Source organism: Cololabis saira, chromosome 9, assembly GCF_033807715.1.
Source record: "Cololabis saira isolate AMF1-May2022 chromosome 9, fColSai1.1, whole genome shotgun sequence".
Classification (NCBI taxonomy): domain Eukaryota; kingdom Metazoa; phylum Chordata; class Actinopteri; order Beloniformes; family Belonidae; genus Cololabis; species Cololabis saira.
This window is the reverse complement of record NC_084595.1, coordinates 9,038,306-9,058,511: the sequence shown is the minus strand read 5'-3', so window position 1 is coordinate 9,058,511 and position 20,206 is coordinate 9,038,306. Positions and strand designations below refer to the sequence as shown.

The 20,206-nt window shown below is 37.4% G+C and overlaps 1 protein-coding gene across 1 annotated transcript; it reads left to right on the top strand.

Annotated features, from left to right (window-relative positions):
* The first annotated feature begins 963 nt into the window (after positions 1–963).
* On the top strand, positions 964–17,124 carry LOC133450918 (malectin-like). Its single transcript, XM_061729816.1, has 5 exons — positions 964–1,153; positions 3,520–3,698; positions 5,125–5,301; positions 15,557–15,614; positions 16,448–17,124. Exons 1-5 carry the CDS (start codon positions 964–966, stop codon positions 16,690–16,692), a joined length of 849 nt encoding a protein of 282 aa, XP_061585800.1. The 3' UTR covers positions 16,693–17,124.
* The last annotated feature ends 3,082 nt before the right edge of the window (positions 17,125–20,206 follow it).

The following is a 20,206-nucleotide window of genomic DNA, read 5'->3' as shown; positions in this document are numbered from 1 at the left end:
AATTAGAATATTGTGATAAATTCTTTTATTTTCTGTAATGCAATTTAAAAAAAAAAAAAAAAAAAAAAAAAAAAAAAAAAAAAAAAAAAAAAAAAAAGTCATACATTCTGGATTCATTACACATCAACTGAAATATTGCAAGCCTTTTATTATTTTAATATTGCTGATTATGGCTTACAGTTTAAGATTAAGATTCCCAGAATATTCAACATTTTTTAGATAGGATATTTGAGTTTTCTTAAGCTGTAAGCCATGATCAGCAGTATTAAAATAATAAAAGGCTTGCAATATTTCAGTTGATTTGTAATGAATCCAGAATGTATGACATTTGTGGGTTTTTTTTTTATTTAATTACAGAAAATAAAGAACTTCATCACAATATTCAAATTTTCTGAGACAGTCCTGTATATCCCCCCTCACAAAAATAAGAAAAATAGAGAAACATATTTTCTCATCAACAAAACATATTTTACATTTTTCAAATAACAAAATAACATATTTGCACCATTTTTCAGGCAATAAAATAACTGAAAAAAATCTGAAAAATGGTTCAAATGTTATTTTGCTACTTGAGAAAATATGTTTATCTATTTTTCTTATTTTTATGAGGGGGGGGGGGGTATATTTGGTGCCTAACTGTTTCCCAAGTATATTAGTGCATGTGTGAATGAATAAATGAGACGTAAAACGTAAATGTCTTTGTAGAAAGGCGCTTTATGAAAATAAGTCCATTTACTTGTATTAGTTTACAGCGCAGTCTTGCCACATCCAATATGGCGGCGACGTTGACGTATCGCAGCAGCGCTCGAAGGAGCTCTGCGTCGATTTAACGCAGAACCACAAATCAGCCTTTACACTTCAGGGTATCACGTTTCGTGTCACTGAGACACGCTGGCTGTGTCTCTTTTTTATTTTTATTCACATGTTGTTCATGTTGCAGAGGGCTTTGGCGGCGGAGTGGAGATGCAGCGGGTCGCGGCGCGGCTGGTGGCCGGGCTGCTCGCAGCGGCGCTGGGGCTGCTGCAGGCGGACGGCGGGGAGACCGGCCTCGCAGAGCGGGTCATCTGGGCCGTGAACGCCGGCGGGGAGTCGCATGTGGACGTGCACGGCATTCACTTCAAAAAGGACCCGCTGGAGGGGAAACTGGGGAAAGGTAAGTGCTGCACTTATGGAAGGTGTTGCATGTCTGTGCATCACATAAATCAGCATTCAGAATAACCACACGCTTCAAACGGAAACATCAGCACGCTGGTTCTTCCGCATCTCCCGACAATCTAACGAGGAGTCAGCGCACAGGGCTGCAGCCCCGCCCCTCAGCCTGCACAGGAAGCAGGTGAAGCAAAAGTTCAGTTATACTTTAATGTCCACTAGGGAGATTTGTTTTAGGAATCAAGTACATGCATATAGCCAGTACTCGAGTTGTAAAAAAAAAAAAAAAAAAAAAAAAATCAGGGGGGATGGTGCATTTTATCATATGGGGACAGATAATTTGTGCTGATTACAAATAATATAATATATTACAAATAATAGCAATGACCAAAACAGCTGCAGAAATACTGCAGGAATGACATAGCAGCAGTTAAATGCAGCCTTCTGTAAGCTTTAAATATCCACTGGGCTTACATCAAATACATCAAAACACAACAATTAAAAACAGTTTTCTGAACTTATCAATATGACTCTGTCCTTCACAGGATAAGTAAAATGGATCACTGCAAAAACTCAAAATCTTAACAAGAATATTTGTCTTATTTCTAGTTAAAATGTCTCATTTTAGTAAAATCTCATTACACTTAAAACAAGACTCATCACAAGATTTTTTTGCTTGTAATAAGGTGATAAATATTGTCCCACTGGCAGATTTTCCTACTTATTTCAAGTGAAAATGTACTTGAAACAGGTGAAAATTGTCAAATAAGTTGTTTTTCTGGTGATGACTCTAAATGTTGAAATAGCAGTAAAACCACATTCATTGATGAAATGACATAAGGGATGGAAAGGGGGGATGGCAGTTTTACAGGGGGGATGATTTTGACCGTTTTTATTGCAGGAGGGGATGCCATCCCCCCTATACTCGAGTACTGTGCATAGCGTATAAAAACACATACAATCAGTAAAAGGGAGCTTGTAACCATTGCTCTTACATTTACTGGCTCTGAACCGTTTCCTGGACGGCAGGAGCTCGTACTCAGAATGTACTACTACCCTCTCCTCATAGATAGTCTGAAGATGTGTATAGCTGCTGTGCCCAGTTATCTTCATTGCCACTTTGATTAAGCTGTTGATTTTGTTCTTGAGCTGAACAGGAAGAGCTGAACAGGAAGTGCGCCATACCACGCTGCCATACTGTACATAATTGCTTAGGTGCAAATACAAAAATGGGTTAAGCGTAGAACTTGGGGGGGTGGGAAGAACAAACTAAAAAAAAAAAAGCAAATTTGATAATAGCAAAAAAGGAAGCAGGTGAAACTCCACCTCTCAGCATCAGGTGAAGCCCCGCCTCTCAGCATTCAAAGGAAGCAGGTGAAAATGAGATCAAACTGGGCCACGAGTTAGAGATGGGTTTATTGTCAGCTGAATTGTAAACGTGTAATCATTTACCGGTTTTCCCTCAGCTTCAAGGAAAGGTCATTGGTTGTGGGAATGTTTAAGAAATCGTGTAAGCTACGTACACAATATTCACATTGGACTTATTTTTACCTCAGGATCTGTGGTCATTTGTAATAATTATGGGAGACATCTGTGATGATAATCCAGCCTGGAATTTGTAAAGTTTAAAAAGTCCACCGCAAACACAGAGGTCATGGGATGATCTAAAATCCTGCGTTAATGTCTGTCTTGGTCAATGATTTTCAGACGGGTCTTTTTTTGAAAGAATGCACTAGGTCGACTCTCCTGCCTCTTTCCCAGGGTAAATGTGGCAGCTGCAGTAGATGGTGTGATATTATAGAATAACTTAAGCTTGTATCTGTGTCATGTAGCTTAATGATATTTTTGGCAGATAAAAATAAAGAAATCAGTCAACATTAAGTTTCACATAGAGAGCTATAAAAACCAAGAGATGGATGAGATATAAAGTTTCTTATTGCATGATGCTGCTACTATCTTTCATCAAGCTCAAACACTAGTCTTGACAGTGCAAAGCTACTGTTTAGTTTCCTCTTACCATGACAACTCAAGCATTAGGCATTAATGTCAAACTTCAGCTTTTGTCACCTATTAAAATGTGATGTCACTCGAGTTCAGGTGTAGAGTGAACGATCAGGCATTTCCCTATTCAAATGTTATGTTAATTAAATGGTAATTGTTTGATAAAACGCAAGACCTCGATGACACATCCAGGGATTAATATCTGCAAATTATACTTAAACACAGACTCTTCTTGTAGCATGCAAATGGACAGCACAAAACACAGATGTTGGGGTGTAAATGTTCAATTACTGCAGGTAATCTCAAGGTCATTCTAGGCCAATGTGAACAGGGCATACGAGTTCTAATTGAGCTTTTTCTCCTTTCTAGCGTCTGATTATGGGGTACGTCTGCCGATACTACGCTCCAGTCCAGAGGACCAGATCTTGTACCAGACAGAGCGCTATAATGAAGACACTTTTGGATACGATATTCCCATTCGCGATGAAGGAGACTATATATTAGTCCTGAAATTTTCAGAGGTTTACTTTGCACAGTCGCAGCAAAAGGTATGCCATTTATTTAATATGGGGTTCGTTTCAGAAAGCAGGCTATGTGCAAACTTTGATTTATTTTGAACCTGAAATCAGCGAAACTCAGCTTTGGTGGACATGGATCTTAACTTAAGTATGTTAACAACGTACTCTGAGCTGAGAAAAACTACCCAGCCCCAGATTTCAAACCGCAAACTTTCTCATGTTGAGATTTGTGAGCTCTTTTCTTAACCTCATAAAAATGGCCTCCCCAGGTACTTTGGGAATGGCTGCTATTATAATTTAAGTACTTTTAAATACATAAAGCATGAAAAAATATACACATGCACTCTAAAACCAGAATATTTACGGTAGTTAGACTGTCTTTATGCTTCTGCAGCCTTGCAGTATTACCGGTACTTCATTTCAGTACCAAATATCTTCAAGTGGAACTTGATGTGGCTGAGCTATATTCCTTTTAAATGAACTCTCAAAGTACACAGAGTTATGAAATCATTAAACCAGTTTGTTTAACCTTCTTTCTGAACCGATCCCGATTTATTCAAGTGAAGCATATTTTCTGTGTATTTGATAAAGGTTTCTGCATTTTTTAAATGTGAATGGAAATGCTGTCATTTTTTATTTTTCATGATTTAGTTATTCAGACTTCAAATTCACATATGATATGAAAACTACACTTGCTCTTTGAAGCACATGCCGTGTACAACTTTGCCATACAGGACTGTCTCAGAAAATTTGAATATTGTGATTTTCTGTAATGCAATTACAAAAACAAAAATCTCATACATTCTGGATTCATTACAAATCAACTGAAATATTGCAAGCCTTTTATTATTTTATTATTGCTGATCATGGTTTACAGCTTAAGAAAACTCAAATATCCTATCTCAAAAAATTAGAATATTCTGGGAATCTTAATCTTAAACTGTAAGCCATAATCAGCAATATTAAAATAATAAAAGGCTTGCAATATTTCAATTGATTTGTAATGAATCCAGAATGTATGACATTTTTGTTTTTTTTAATTGCATTACAGAAAATAAAGAACTTTATCACAATATTCTAATTTTCTGAGACAGTCCTGTACATTCATTTTAAATGAACTCTCAAAGTACACAGAGTTATGAAAGCATTAACTCAGTTTGTTTGACCTTCTTTCTGAACCGATCCCGATTTATTCAAGTGAAGCATATTTTCTGTATATTTGATAAAGGTTTCTGCATTTTTCTACAGCTAAATGTGACTGGAAATGCTGTAATTTTTTATTTTTCATCATTTAAAGTTATTTAGACCTCAAATTCACATATGATATGAAAACTACACTTGCTCTTTGAAGCACATGCCGTGTACAACTTTGCCATCCATTGCATCAAGATGCCACTGCATTGGGTGTTAAGCCAGCTGCTTTTCTGACTATTAATTTGGAAATGTGTCCCTCCAGGTGTTTGATGTCCGCCTTAATGGCCACGTAGTGGTAAGGGACCTGGATATCTTTGATCAAGTGGGTCACAGTACTGCTCACGATGAAATCGTGCCCTTCTCTATTAGACGAGGGAAGCTGAGCGTGCAGGGAGAGGTTTCCACTTTCAACGGCAAGCTCACGGTGGAGTTTGTAAAGGTGAGTTGTGCTCATTTTTTTACGTTGCCGTTGGTAGATACGTTATCTGTTGTCATTCCATGTTCTTTGTTTAGTGACACACCCCCGTCAGAGCTTATCATAACAGGTGCTCATTGTGTCTAACCTGAACAAACTGGATGTTCAGTTGCTGTCCCAACGGTTTTTGTTTTTTATTTTCTTATTAAATTACATTTATCAGGCGCTTTTAACCAAAGTGACTTGCAACAGTGTAAAACAAACAAGCTGCATTAAACATAACTCAATGTCTCTATGAAATAATGTTGTGGTGTCTTAAAGTATCTGCAGCAGCAGTTGAGAAAATCTTTGACTGTTTTTTCAGATCATCTACAGAAAGTCAAAGTAATTTGATCTGTGAGTTGGAACAAATTATTTTTATAAAGTCGTCATCAGATGCACACTGACACAAGCCCCGTTTTTCTTTCTTTTAATGAAAGCAATCATTGTTAGGGTTGCAATTAGCTTTAGTTGAAAGTTGGTGGGAACTCGTGACACTTCTTAAAGGGATAATGACGTTTCTTTTAAATACACAGGGTTAATATAGCAGCTTAATAAAAGCTTAAAGTTCAGGTATTTGTGTTTCGGTTCTTCAGGTGGTTTATGCCTCATATTTTCTCTGTCTGCTGGTGAGCGTTTCACCTGTGAGCACATGCGTTTTTCTGAGCTTATCAGAGCTTCACTGTGAGCGACGCAGACGGCAGAGAAAATTGTAAACTCAAAACCAAAAACATGCTTGTTTCTTTTTTTTTGAGAGGCCCGAAATCACCGTGATGTGATTCGTACGGTACACGTTTGAGACGCTCTCGTTTTCTGCGTTCAAATATATATTTTTAATTTGCACCAACCTTTGAGGAGTAATGGTAGTGAGAACCTAATGTTACAAATGTGGGACCATAGGCTGTAAAAACGTGTGACATGCTGGTAAATCTCGTCTGTGATTGCACTTCAGGGGTCCTGGTGGCGCCGTAAAGACTCCCAAATGCACCCAAAGCTCCCCCCCCCCCCCCCCCCCCACCCATCTAACCCTGTTCATGGCCTCTTTCACTTCCGGTAGTTTTTGACTTTTCTGGGTATCGTAACTGGTCTTGGAGGTTTGGATACATAAGTGTGGAGGCGTGACAGGATGGTAATTAGTAGGGCTGGGGATCGATTCAAATGTCAAGAATCGATTTGGTTCCGATTCTTAAGATTCAGAATCGATTATCAAGATTCGATTCGATTCCGATATTGATTTGGGTTAGTGTTATTAAAACTGTTTTTTGAGCTGTTGCATGAATTATATGACTGTAGTTATGCAAAATATTACTACTAGTATTATATTAGGATTAAACAGCAAGTATTGCAGCTAATGATGCTGTAAGGACCAATCAGCTCCCAGAATGCTGATAGAACTGCTTTCAGAAACATCGTGGGTCAGAATTACCAAACAGATCCAGGGAGGAAACAGAGACGGATGAAATCAGTTTTAATTTTTCCCACATTCCGTTTTTATTTGTTCCATTTTCGGTCTATTTTGGTTTTAAATTTTTGAGCATTTGGTTTTCAGCATTTTTTGCAAATGTAACCCCAAGACGGTATATAAAGTAATGAAATACAGACAATTTATGCAATTATAACCTAACACTTTAATGTTTTCATACCTTTAAACATATTTAAAGGCAAAAACATGGCACCAGTTTTTCTTGTGTCTAACAAAACATTCCTTTTTTGGGGATAAACAAAAAAATAACCAAAAGTTGTAATGTAATGATGAAAAAAAATACATAAATACATTTTTTTTTTTTAAATCGATCTTTAGACATATGAATCGATTTTTAGGAATTAATATGAGAATCAATTTAGAATTGGGAAATCGATTTTTTTTCAACACAGGCCTAGTAACTGGTCTTGGAGGTATGGATACATAAGTGCGAAGGCGTGACAGGATGGTCATTAGAGGGATTTAGCTGGACCTTCGTTGGGGAAGTGGGTGATTCCGTTGGGGGGCAGGTAGCAGGGCACCCCCCCCCCCTAATAAAATGTACGCTGGGCTGTAATCTTCAGACATCTTATTGGCTTGGAGACGCCCTTTAAATGTTGCTGTCCCAAATGTCCGAAACACATCATTAAAGGAGAGATGGGGAATGGAGATGGGAGTAAAGTTCTCCTCATGCATCGCCACCATCAGTGGATCTGAAGGAACGATTGAGGGATATCATATTTATATGGATACATATTATATATTTAAATACTGTAAACAAAATTGTATTTTTGGTAAATATAATTCTCTAATTTCTCTCTCTTTCTGACAGATCAGGATTATTTATGTTGCTCTTGTGTGTCACTAAAACATGAATCTGCAATTATCTCAGCATACAGAGCAAAGAAATGGGGCGCAACAGTTTCTGTTCCTTGTGAAATCTGCACGTTTACTCATCACGTGCAGCAGCGTTTAACTACGCTGTCACTAAGAGGCCTCTCCTGTCACTTTAGTGCTCCTAGATAGAACTGCTGCTCACTGGGACTTTGGCCAGGAAATGCTGGCATTCATGTTTTGAAGTGTCTTATCTGGAAATGTCTTATCCCCCAAACTAAATTCATCTGGTAATGGGATGTCTTCAATGTGGTTTTCATTATGAGCAGAACAGTAGTGTTGTGGTTTATGATGTCACTTCCCAGTAAGAAAGTGTGTGGTTTGAATCCCTGCAGGGAATCTGTGTGTGTACAGCTTGGAATCCTCCGTGGCTGTCAGACCTCCTCTCAAACTCCAAAAACTAGTTCCGTGGATCGGTGATCTTAACTTTATCAACAGGACTGAGTTTGAGCATGTCGTTTTTCTATATAAATAATATATTTTAAATTAAATACTACAGGAATTAAGCTTAAATTGCAGCCACAAAAGTGTAAAATAAAGACATTTTTAAGCTGTAAATGCCTGCTCCTCTGTTAGGTGACATGAAATGTAAAGTTCCGGATGTTCAGTTACACTAGGAAATCCAACATTTTCCGTGTCCGAGTTAGGGCTGGGGATCGATTCAAGAATCGATTCGATTCCGATTCTTAAGATTCAGAATTGATTATCACGCTTTGATCCGATCCGATATTGATTTGGGTTACTGTTAATAAAACATTTTTTCAGCTGTTGCATGAATTATATGACTGTAGTTATGCAACATATTAATACTAGTATTATATTGAGATTCAACAGCAAGTATTGGCAGCTAATGATGCTGTAAGGACCAATCAGCTCCCAGAATGCTGATAGAACTGCTTTCAGAAACATTGTGTAGGTCAGAATTATCAAACAGATCCAGGGAGGAAACAGAGGACGAAAGAAATCTCTTTTATTTTTTCCCCATTTATGAGAATTTTTGCAATTATAACTGAAAACATTAATGTTTTCATACCTTTTAACATATTTAAAGGCAAAAACATGGCACCAGTTATTCTCGTGTCCAACAAAACATTCCTTTTTTGGGCATAAACAAAAAAAATAACCAACCCCCCCCCCCCCCCATAAAAAAATACTATATATATATATATATATATATATATATATATATATATATATATATATATATATATATATATATATATATGTGTGTGTGTATATAATTTTTTTTTTTAAATCGATCTTTAGACATGAATCGATTTTTAGGAATTAATATGAGAATAGATTTAAAATCGGAGAATCGAACTTTTCAACACAGGCCTAGTCCGAGTGGGATGTTAAAAGGCGGTATTGCCTAACTTTTTTTTTTTTTTTTTAGATCAACAAAGACAAATTTGGATTCTGTTTTGTAAATTAAAAAAAAAAAGTAGGGTATCAGCGTAGAAGTAAATACTTCCAGATACCTTTTTGTTTCAGCTGTATCTGAGTATTTCCAATACTACTATCAGGACAACTCATAAAGAATATGTATAAAGTAAAGTTTCAATGACGATACTGAGTGTTTTCTGCTCCGACACTGATTCACACATGCTTATGTGTGATATCTGTTGATGATAAATGTTCCTCTTCCTTCTATTGAACACATTATTAGAAAGCTTAACTTGCACCGACACTTTATGGGCATCTCCTGCCAAGAACGCTGTCGGCATGGTTACCAGCATGGACAGAGTTGGTCAGTTGGCAGTGATGAACTTTTGCAGCATTGCTTCGCAAATGTCTCTTGAGGGCTTTAAAAAATCACTGGATTTAAAAAAAATGAGGCTGGAGTTGTTGGAGATCGTTAACTCCATCAGTATGTCCCACAAAGTTAATCCACCATGTGATACGCACATACGGCCGCTTGACCACATGCAAATGCTGCGCCTTATTAACTGGGACACAAAAGCGCTGGCACTCAAACGACCAATCAAATCTGGTTCTGAGCCGGTCTGTAGCTCCTCCAAGATCTGCAGTGCCATGTCTCAGATCTCTCAAATTAATTCGGTCCTTCCTCTTAATATTCCTCTGCATCTAAAGTAGGCTGCACAAGTTCTGCAGAGGTCGGTAGTTATCAGCTACGCAGCTAGATGGCATGGTTCACCCACTCTACACCAGTTTGAGGGGCAGCATCAGTTTATTTTGCACTCTTTGGGTCTGTTGGACCATTTATAAAATCTAGTTTGCGTAAGCTTGGGGTCATTCTGGAAAGTTCCGTCCCTAGATAACCTTGCTCAGCTTTTTTCCAACTAGGAAACATTGCAGAATGAAAACATGTTTCTGAAGCGGATATGAGGATGATTATTCATGCTTTTGTTTCTTCGAGGCCGGATGACTGTAACTCTCTTTTTACCTGTCTGTGGGTCAAAGACGTGACGCTTACTTTTTCTGTCCGATGGAACTTTTTACCTAATAATAAACATAAAAATGAATAAAAAATATAACATGTATATCTAATACGTTCCTTCTACATGTGCCCACTCTTATTTTGTTTAAACATGTTGGTTATTGGTCATTTTCTGCCATCTGAAGTGTGAAAACATCATGTGGGGTGACCGTCCGGCCTTGACTTCTGTTTGGACAACTGGTTTTAAATCACATTAAAACAATTTAAAAATAATGCTTGCCCTATTGGGCATACTTTCAAACTTGTTTTAGATTTATTGACAAAGTTATGGAACATTTGTACACACATTTCAATCATAATACACAAACTAATCTTGTCCGAATATGTTCATTGTCTGAATTATCATCTGGGGTGACCATGAAAAAAATACAATTGAGGGACATTTATATTGACAATCATCTCAAAGAGGATGTTGCATCAGCCAGTTACTGCATGAGGGTCCCAGAGAGACAACCTGCAGCTCAGTAGTCTCTCTCTCCTTTACAAATAAATCCTCTTTCTAACTGCTGCAGTGTATACGTCACATTTTGATATCATGTGGGGTGACCACCCTAAAACTGTAAATAATTCGTTTTATTTGCAAATCTATATTTTGAATGTAAATTTGTTAGTGATATGTGGTGAGAAGTAGCTAGCTTAGATCATATAGCTAACTGTTAGCCTGTTATATTTGATTAAACTTGAAAGCATCATGTGGGGTGACCACCTGTCATGTGGGGTAACCAACAAATGGCAATTCTGTATCAAATTCAAAATTGAATGTCTATCAGTTTTGGTTCAAATATAAATTATTGGTATAGCATGCATAAGTGGATACACCTTGTACACATTTTAAATCAGTTTTATGAATTTTAGAGTAAGTAAGACGGTGACACTGCCATTATGGATCGAATGTATTTAAAAATGGTTTTCAAAAAATGAAAGGAAAAATGTGTCTATCTTTCTTGAACAGTTAATTTAATTACTGATACTTATTAAAATATAAATTTTGTTATGGAAATCTATTAATTTTGAGATAAATGGTCGCCCCAAATGACGGTTTAAAGGTTTAAAAACACTAAAATACCTTTGTTTGGAGTTTTCACATACATGTATGTGTACACTACATTTCAAATGTTTGGAAAATGGCCAAAAATATCTTTATTTTAAAAATGGGCTACTCAAAGGCCTTATACGTCTTTGACCCCTGTACTAAAGTTCCCTGAATTAGCTGCAGTCTGTTCAAAATGCTGCTGCACACTTTTTATTCAGCTCCAGGAAGAGAGGCCGCTTTACTCTGATCTTAAAAACTCTTCCCTGGCTTCTGGTCCGTTTTAGGACCAGTTATAACCAGTACTCGAGTTGTAAAAAAAAATCAGGGGGGATGGTGGATTTTATCGTATGGGGACAGATAATTTGTTATGATTACAAATAATATAATATATAACAAATAATAGCACTAACCCCTGCAGAAATACTGCAGGAATGACATAGCAGCAGTTAAATGCAGCCTTCTGTAAGCTTTAAATATCCACTGGGCTTACATCAAATACATCAAAACACAAAAATAAAAAACACTTTTCTGAACTTATCAATATGACTCTGTCCTTCACAGGATAAGTAAAATGGATCACTGCAAAAACTCAAAATCTTAACAAGAATATTTGTCTTATTTCTAGTTAAAATGTCTCATTTTAGTAAAAGAAATCTCATTACACTTAAAACAAGACTCATCACTGGAAAAAACAACAATTTTCACTTGAAATAAGTAGAAAAATCTGCCAGTGGAACAAGATTTTTTTTTTTTTTGCTTGTAATGAGAAGATAAATCTTGTCCCACTGGCAGATTTTCTTACTTATTTCAAGTGAAAATTTACTTGAAACCAGTGAACATTGTCAAATAAGTTATTTTTTTGGTGATGACTCTAAATGTTGAAATAGCAGTAAAACCACATTCATTGATGAAATGACATAAGGGATGGAAAGGGGGGATGGCAGTTTTACAGGGGGGATGATTTTGACCGTTTTTATTTCAGGGGGGGATGCCATCCCCCCTCATCCCCCCTCAACTCCAGTACTGGTTATAACATTCTCATTATAACGTTAAAAGCTCTAAATGGTATGCCCCCCCCCCCTCCCCCGTATGTCTCTGGGCGCTTGTGTACTCTTACGGCCGTTTTTTGAGCTCATCTGAGCAGAGATTGCTGCTGGTCTGGTCGGGCTTTTGGGATGGAGGCACTGAGGCTGTGAAACGCTCTGCCACCTCTTGTTTTACAGTCTCAGATGACACTTTTAAAAAAAAAAACAGCTGAAAACATTTATATTCAGATGTTCCTCATTGTTTTTATCTATCGCTATCTGGTTTTTATTGTAAAGCACGCTGTCTGTGAAAGGTGCTCTATAAATAAATGTTACTTTTGTTTCTGTCAGCAGTTGCTGCACCTGCTGTCAAAATCCTCTCAGGTCTCACAGTTACGTTTACGACCGAAAACTCCACCGTGTCCTGAAGTATTTTAGTGTTTAGATAACGATGAAATCGGCTTGTTTTTGTTTTTAAAAGAATCCTGATTCACTGAGGATTTATTGTAACTCAGCACCACTCGAGGTAGAGAAGAACTTGATGGCAATATTACAAGATGATATGTAGAATCGGCAGAGCCGTGTGCATCAGACAGATGAGCACCAAATAACTGAGATGAACTCAGTTATTCTTTTGTTCAGCATCCTCTCACATGAACCTGCAGCAGCAAACGTGTCGTTAAAAACTTCAAATGTATATCCTACAAATGAACTGGCATCGGTGCTTCTCTTTGACGCTCTTTGTCACCAGATGTGGACCGTATTAGCCTTTTTTTTTTTTTTTAATCTGGAGTTTCACAACGTGGTTTGGTACTTTTGTAGCTTTTATTTGCTTGTGTGTTTGTCTATTTATGGACTGACTGACTGATTTGCTGATCTAAAATGATCAGTCTTGCTGGACCTGGCAATCAATTCAACAATCATTCTAAGAAAGTTATTTGTTAGCTACATTTCTAAAATGAAAATCACATTTCTATGTATTTTTTTTTTTTTTAATAAAATATCTAGGGCTGCAGCTATCGAATATTTTGGTAATCAATTATTTTATTGAATATTCCATCGATTAATCTGATAAAACTTACTTTTGCTTAATTAATGTCCAATTATAAATATACAATAAAAAACAACACCACTTAACAATTTGTTTCCTTTTCATACGAATAATTTACATTCATTTACATATTATGCCAAATAATAAATGGTGTTAAATTTTCCAATAAAAATAAATAAAATCAAACTTAACATTTCCTGAGACATAATAAATAAAATAAAAAATGTTCTTAAACACCACCTTTTAAATAGTGAAACTTCACATTTGGAACCAACACGTTTAAACGGATGCAGATTAAGAGTTACTTGAGGAATCGTTGCAGCCCTAAAGGTATTCTGAGTTGGAAACCTTCACGTTACAGAGAAATTATATCCTTTCTTAGTCCCCAGTGAGTTTATTGTAGTTTATTTTCTTGCTTTCATCCATTTTTTTGTTGTAATACTACTCATCGTGTGCGGTTCACCGTATGCAGAGTTTAAAACCAGCCTGGGAGTTTTTTCGTGTTTTCTGATCTCTTCCTGGACCGTTTCCTCTGAGCCTCTTCTGAGGAAGAAGCACTTTCGTTTCTGCTTCTGGGTTGGGCTCAAATGTTACGCCAGGTCCTGTGCAGTCTTCCTTCCACGTGCATTTTGTCCCTTTTTTTTTTTTTTTTTTAAGTCAGTCAGTAACCTGAAAATACTGCTTTATTTCACTTTTATCAGCAACTACATTTTAATACTCAGTGATAGCTCAACAACGGCTATGGAAATAGTGCTGACAGCAGGGAAATTGTGGCGAGTGTTGTTGAAAGTAGGGAAGGAAGTGACAGATACATCAACTACTGCTATCAGGAACAACGGTCATGTCACAACCTCCACTTTGGAAACGGCGACGACCTCCACACACCCAGGTCTCAGACTATGGGAGATGGAGCTTTCCGCCCCAAACCTGGTGAACTAATTTATTAGTTTATTGCAGGGGTTTTCAATTCCGGTCCTCAGGCCTCCCTGCCCTGCTTGTTTTAGATGCTACCCTGCTTTCAGCACACAGTGATACAAGAGGCTGTGTCATCAACAGAGTTGTACAGACCTCGATGACAAACTAATGAGGACCATTAATTAGAATCAGGTGTGTTGATGCAAGGCAACATCTAAAACATGCAGGGCAGGGAGGTCTGAGGACCGGAATTGAAATTGAATTCAATTCCGGTTTATTGAATTAATACATTTTATGTTTATGTTTTATGTTATGTATATGTTTGTGGAAAGCACTTTGTGTTACATTTTTTGTATGAAAGGTGCTTTACAAATAAAGTTTGATTTGATTTGAAATATAAATACTATACGTGCAGGAAGAGGCAAAAAACCCAATGGGCTTATTTGAAGCCTCCACCGAAGATATTAAAATTTAATGTGTTATAAAGAACACAAGATTAACATACAAAAACAAAAAGTACAACTACACAAAAGTGATGACAAACTAATAATGCAATATATAAATAATAAAGAATAAAGACAAAAATAAGTGTGTGTGAGTGTGCATGGGATATTGTTTTCACAACTTATATTACTTATATTGACTCCTGAGCAAATAAGACGGTACATGTCACTATGAGTGAAACAAAAAAAAACAACAAAAAGAACATGGATACATGTACAACATTACATTGGGAAAACGGTTACAAAACAGCAGTCAAGTGGTCCTTCAAACGTCTTTTGTAACATTTCAAAGAGGAAGAGTCTTTGCCAAGTGGGAAAAATCATTCCACAATTTAGTCCCTAAATCTCACCAAAAATTGACGTCTGCAAGTGAGAAATTTAGGAGGATGAAGATCTGAGGATTGTCGAGTTGAATAAGAATGAATCTGTGAATTTAATTTAAAGTAAGTCTTGAACTGTCCAGGAATATTCCCTTAACTTGAATTTAGCTTATAAATAAAAACGCATATCTGAAAAATATTGATATCATAAATAGTAAGAATCTGGAGTTTGTGTCCCTGAAGACGTGAAGGCCCCACAGGCTGTAGCTGCTTGTAAAAAGGCCTTGAAAACTGATCCCTTCAACAAGGCCTTGCATATGTGCACATTTTCATTTCTATGTATGTGTGTTTGTGCTTTTTAATCCTGTAACACTTTGAGATTTGTTTTAAATGAAAAGCGGGTTATAAATAAAATGTATTATCATTAGTAGTACGCTGATGTGACATGAGCCACAAGAGAGAGAGACACACACACACACACACACACACACACAGTTCCCTCAACCACAGTAAAGTCAGTAAAGGCTCAGTTTTCTTACATTTGGCACTGATGACCGATACCGTTCATCGTTTCAGGGTTACTATGACAACCCCAAGGTCTGCGCTCTCTATGTTATGAAGGGGACTTTAGAAGGTGAGTGCTGCATCACAAACACACCTTTCAGCTCACAATATACACGACTGTCTCAGAAAATTAGAATATTGTGATAAAGTCCTTTTATTTTCTGTAATGCAAAAATGTCATACATTCTGGATTCATTACAAATCAACTGAAATATTGCAAGCCTTTTATTATTTTAATATTGCTGATCATGGCTTACAGCTTAAGAAAACTCAAATATCCTATCTCAAAAAATTTGAATATTCTGGAAATCTTAATCTTAAACTGTAAGCCATAATCAGCAATATACAGAGGTGTCAAAAAATTTCAAATTGATTACTCAGGTAGAAGTATAGATACTAGAGTTTAAAAATACTCCTGTTGAAGTATCAACTCAAGTTTTTTACTCAAGTAAAAGTATAAAAGTACTGGTTTCAAAACCAGTTAGTTGCAGGAATCTGAATCTGAGAAATCTGAATTTTAAAGAAAAAAACGAGGCTGTTTTTAAAACGTAAGGAGTAAAAAGTACAGATAATTGTGTGAAAATGTAAAAGTAAAAAGTCGTCTGAAAAATAATTACTCCAGTGAAGTATAGATAATCAAAATTTCTACTTAAGTAAGGTAACAAAGTATTTGTACTTCGTTACTTGACACCTCTGGCTATATTAAAATAATAAAAGGCTTGCAATATTTCAGTTGATTTGTAATGAATCCAGAATTTTTGTTTTTTTAATTGCATTACAGAAAATAAAGAACTTTATCACAATATTCTAATTTTGCGTAGAAAGAGTTGAAGCTGAAGAATATGAGAATTAACTAAAATGATCTGTGTTGTTTTACCTTTTTTAAACGTTTTTGCTCTTCAGACGTGCCAAAGCTGCAGCCACACCCTGGTTTGGAGAAACCAGAGGAAGAAGAGGTAGATGAAGAAGAACCTGAAGGAGGCGAGGAAGGCGGGAAGAAAAAGGTCTCGGCGGCCTCTAAGCCCCGGGTCCAGTCGGGCCCACGAACACCGAACCCTTACGCCGCTGACAACAGCAGCCTCATGTTCCCCATCCTGGTGGCGTTCGGGGTCTTTATCCCCACACTGTTCTGCCTCTGCCGGCTGTGAGCTCCAACTGACAGCTGTAGAGGGGTCGCCAGGAGCTTTGAGACGGACTTTGAGGGGGAACTTTGACTTTGAGAGAGCGGGGGAGAACGGGGGCAGCAGAGGTTCAAGGTGGCAACAGCAGGACGGGTTACAGCGAACACCACGGTGAGACGGCTGACGGCTCGGGCAGAATCAGGACAACGCAGGAGAGAAAAACAGCCGCGTACTCTTTGGAAAGCCACTGCCAGATGAAACAAACGCTGCTGTTGTGAGAAAAGATGTTTGAAGTGTGTGCTGTGGGCTTCTTTGAATGTGTTTCGCATCCACCTCTGCTGACCCTTTTTGAACATTGTTAGTCATTTCCACTCGGAGGCTGGGCACCATTTACAGATGCCCGCGTTTATGAGTTGAAACAACATTTCTGCAGCTAAGAGATGCTCAGGAGGGATTGGTCAGGGCCCGTGTTTTATAGAAAACCTTTTTTTTTTCCTTATTTTTTTTTAACTGGGTGTAGCAAGGAAGCACTCTCTATTCAACACTCCTGCTCAGCATTTGGTCCGAAACGCTCACTTTAGATTGAACATGGTGCTGCTCTGAAATGGGTTAAAGAAACCACGTGTGAGTTCATGGGTAATGAAAACATTTTCCGTTTTGAAACTTTTGTTCCTCTCATTTTGGACATGTTTGTCTTTCTTTTCCGTCAGATCTGTTGGCGTCTCGTTGGCGTGCCGCTGCCGGCTTACCGTAAAATGGTTTAAAAACAAAAAAGGATGGAGAGAATTATAGTGGTCGTCCGTCGGGTCACCTTAGATCAAACGTAGAGTTGGTCGGGCGTCACAGATGCGTTGGTGTGTGTGGGGATCAGGAAAAGCCTCTGGCGTCGTTTCCTCATAACGATTCAGGACCATAACAACAACTACAACAGGTTTAAAGCCATTTTTAGTCTTTCCTTCTGAGGATGGATCCATTTTGTAATTCACATTTGTATTTAGAGGGAGGCAACATTTGTGCTGTGAAATGCTTACTCTCCAGTAAGGATCATTGTATTACTGTATTTTAAGAGATTTCTGCCTTCTTTTTTTTTCCCCTTTTATTTTCATTTTTAAGATTCATACTCTTTTCTGCTTTTTTTTTTCTGTTTTTTTTTTTTTTTTTTTTTCTTCTTGCAAGCTTGCCTTCTTGTTTCACCAAAGAATGCCTTTTTATTTTAGTATAAAAATGGAAAACTCGTTTGCCTGATTATTAGAGGAATGGCTCATGAATTACATTTTCTGTTGGCTTCTGTGGTTGGAGGTAGACGCGCTGCATCGGGTGGAAAAGTCGATTTTTATTGAAAAGTTAAAAGACTTATGATTTAGTGATTGTATAGTTTTGTCTTTGATATCCCAAAAATGAGTTAATCATTTTTTTCTCCTGTTTTTTTTATTTTATTTTTATCTTTAATGAGTGTTTGAGTTAAAGAAAAAAACCACACATTAGTGTGTCGACTGCGATGGGCCGTGACTTCTGCTCTCTCACGCTCTGCTCCACTTCAACAGTAATGAAATAAACGGTTAGCCGGTTAATGCACATGTTCCACAACCCTCCCCAGCTGTTTTGTCTGTGCCACATGTTCGTCCACATGCAGCTAAAGGTCAGAAAGCACAACCTTAGTCCAAGTAGAAAATGAGAAATTTACCTTCAGTTTAGCATTTTTCTTCTGTTCTGTCTCACTCTTTTCAGCTGTGCATTTTTTTTTAAATTTTAGACAAAGATTTCGGATGGTGAAACTTCTGCATCTGGAGTGAAAACATCTTTGTCCCTCGTGTGTTGATCGAGGGTTTGTGAAACCCGCTGTGTCTATATCAAGGTTGCCTCCCTTAAGTGCTTAGCTCTACTCCGATGAGGATTTTTTCAAATTTTGCCTGTTTCACAAACGCGTCTTAACGTCCCCGGTCCCGCCCCGTCCCTCAGTTCTGGGGACTTTCACAACAATAGTACCTGGAAAAAACAAACCTGATCATTCAAGTGCTGTGGGAAACCTTCCTCTCTACTTGACTCTCCTTTTTCCAGTTTGACATTTTGCAAGACATTTGTGCCAGAAAATATTTTTGTAACTTTATGAGTTCAGCCTTTTTTTCTTTTTTTTCCCTGTAAACACAACTCATATTAAAGTCATAAGCACCTCCTTGCTTTGGTCTGAATAGATGCAAAAATTAGTGAAGTACCAAAGCACGACCACCCGCCCCTCTACAAGTCTAAACAGTTGCGTGTGTATGTATATGTGGTATTAAAAAAAAAAAAAAACTTAAAAAAAAAAAAAAAAAGATTTCATGTGACATCAGTTTTGCTTTCATCAGTTTTGTGTTGTAGCCAAGCTGTTTGGGTTTTTTTTTTAAATATCCTCACATGAAAGACTGTGTGGCCTTTCTCTCTGGAGAGAGTTGCAGAGGTACAGAGTAAGTCTCTTTTTCTTCTTTTTTTTTTTTTTTTTTTTTTTAAATATAAAAGTAGCCATAGTTGCTGGCCGTCACAAAGTCAAATAAATTAGATCTCTGTCTGAAAACTATGGGATCTTCCATTTTTATTATATATAAGTTAAATCAGAGTGGGGCTAATCTGGAGATGTTTTATAATCTGCTTGATTTGTGCAAGTTTATTTCCTCAGGATCTGTAATGAGTTTTAAAAAGGTGATGTTGGTGTGACATTTTGCACTGCCTCGTGTTTTCAGATGTTTTTTTTTTTCCTTTTTTTGTCTTTGCTGCCTTGATTTATTGAATACATTGTTCTTCATCCTCATTTGCCTTGATTGCTCTTTTTTTCTTAATCGTATACGTCAAAACAGACCGTTTTGGGGTTTGTTTTTTGTTGATTTTTTTTTTTTTTTTTTTTTTAAACATTTTTCCTTTTATTTCAAATCGAATGGCTCTTAAGAGTAAAAGTTCTGGCGCTGACCCCGGCTTTTGAAAGGTCTGCAAGAATTAGATACTGTTTTGTTTGTTTGTGTTTTTTTAATTACTGTAATCCCTCCTGAACTCTGTCCATCAATAGAACTGATTGGAATGAAGATCTATGTTGTGTGCAAGTGTGGTGTTTTGTTTTTTCTACCCCACATGTAAGAACCAAAGACTTGCCATCATTTCATCTAAATTCGGACTCGACCGATTTCTTACACAGCGCCCTATAGGCCTTCATTTTGGTTTTTTCCCCCTCTTAATAAGACAAAAAAAGTCATCAGATTTAGCACAAATCCCTTTTCCTTGCCAAAACACGCAGATAGTGCTTAATAAAGTATTTACAGTACCTTTACCCCTCCCTCCCCCTGAAGTAACTGAAGATGATTGAAGATTTATTCAAACTGAGACATATTTGAGCAGCAAACCATCCTCCGGCTCATCCGTCGCCACGGCAGCAGACCCCGCGTGGTCGTGAGAGACGGTGAGTGTGAGCTTTGGTGCGTCCTGTCATGCTGTGGGTCCACGTGTGCTGGATCCGTCCCTGCTCTTTTGAGGGCTGAAGGCAGCGGCTGATGGAATGAGAAATATTAGCGAGACC

Bases quoted from the DNA above. Each gene is read 5' to 3' on its own strand.
- LOC133450918 (XM_061729816.1), top strand. From the start codon at position 964: ATGCAGCGGGTCGCGGCGCGGCTGGTGGCCGGGCTGCTCGCAGCGGCG. The intron at 1,154-3,519 runs GTAAGTGCTGCA...TCTCCTTTCTAG, and splicing joins GGAGGGGAAACTGGGGAAAG to CGTCTGATTATGGGGTACGT. The intron at 3,699-5,124 runs GTATGCCATTTA...GTGTCCCTCCAG, and splicing joins TTGCACAGTCGCAGCAAAAG to GTGTTTGATGTCCGCCTTAA.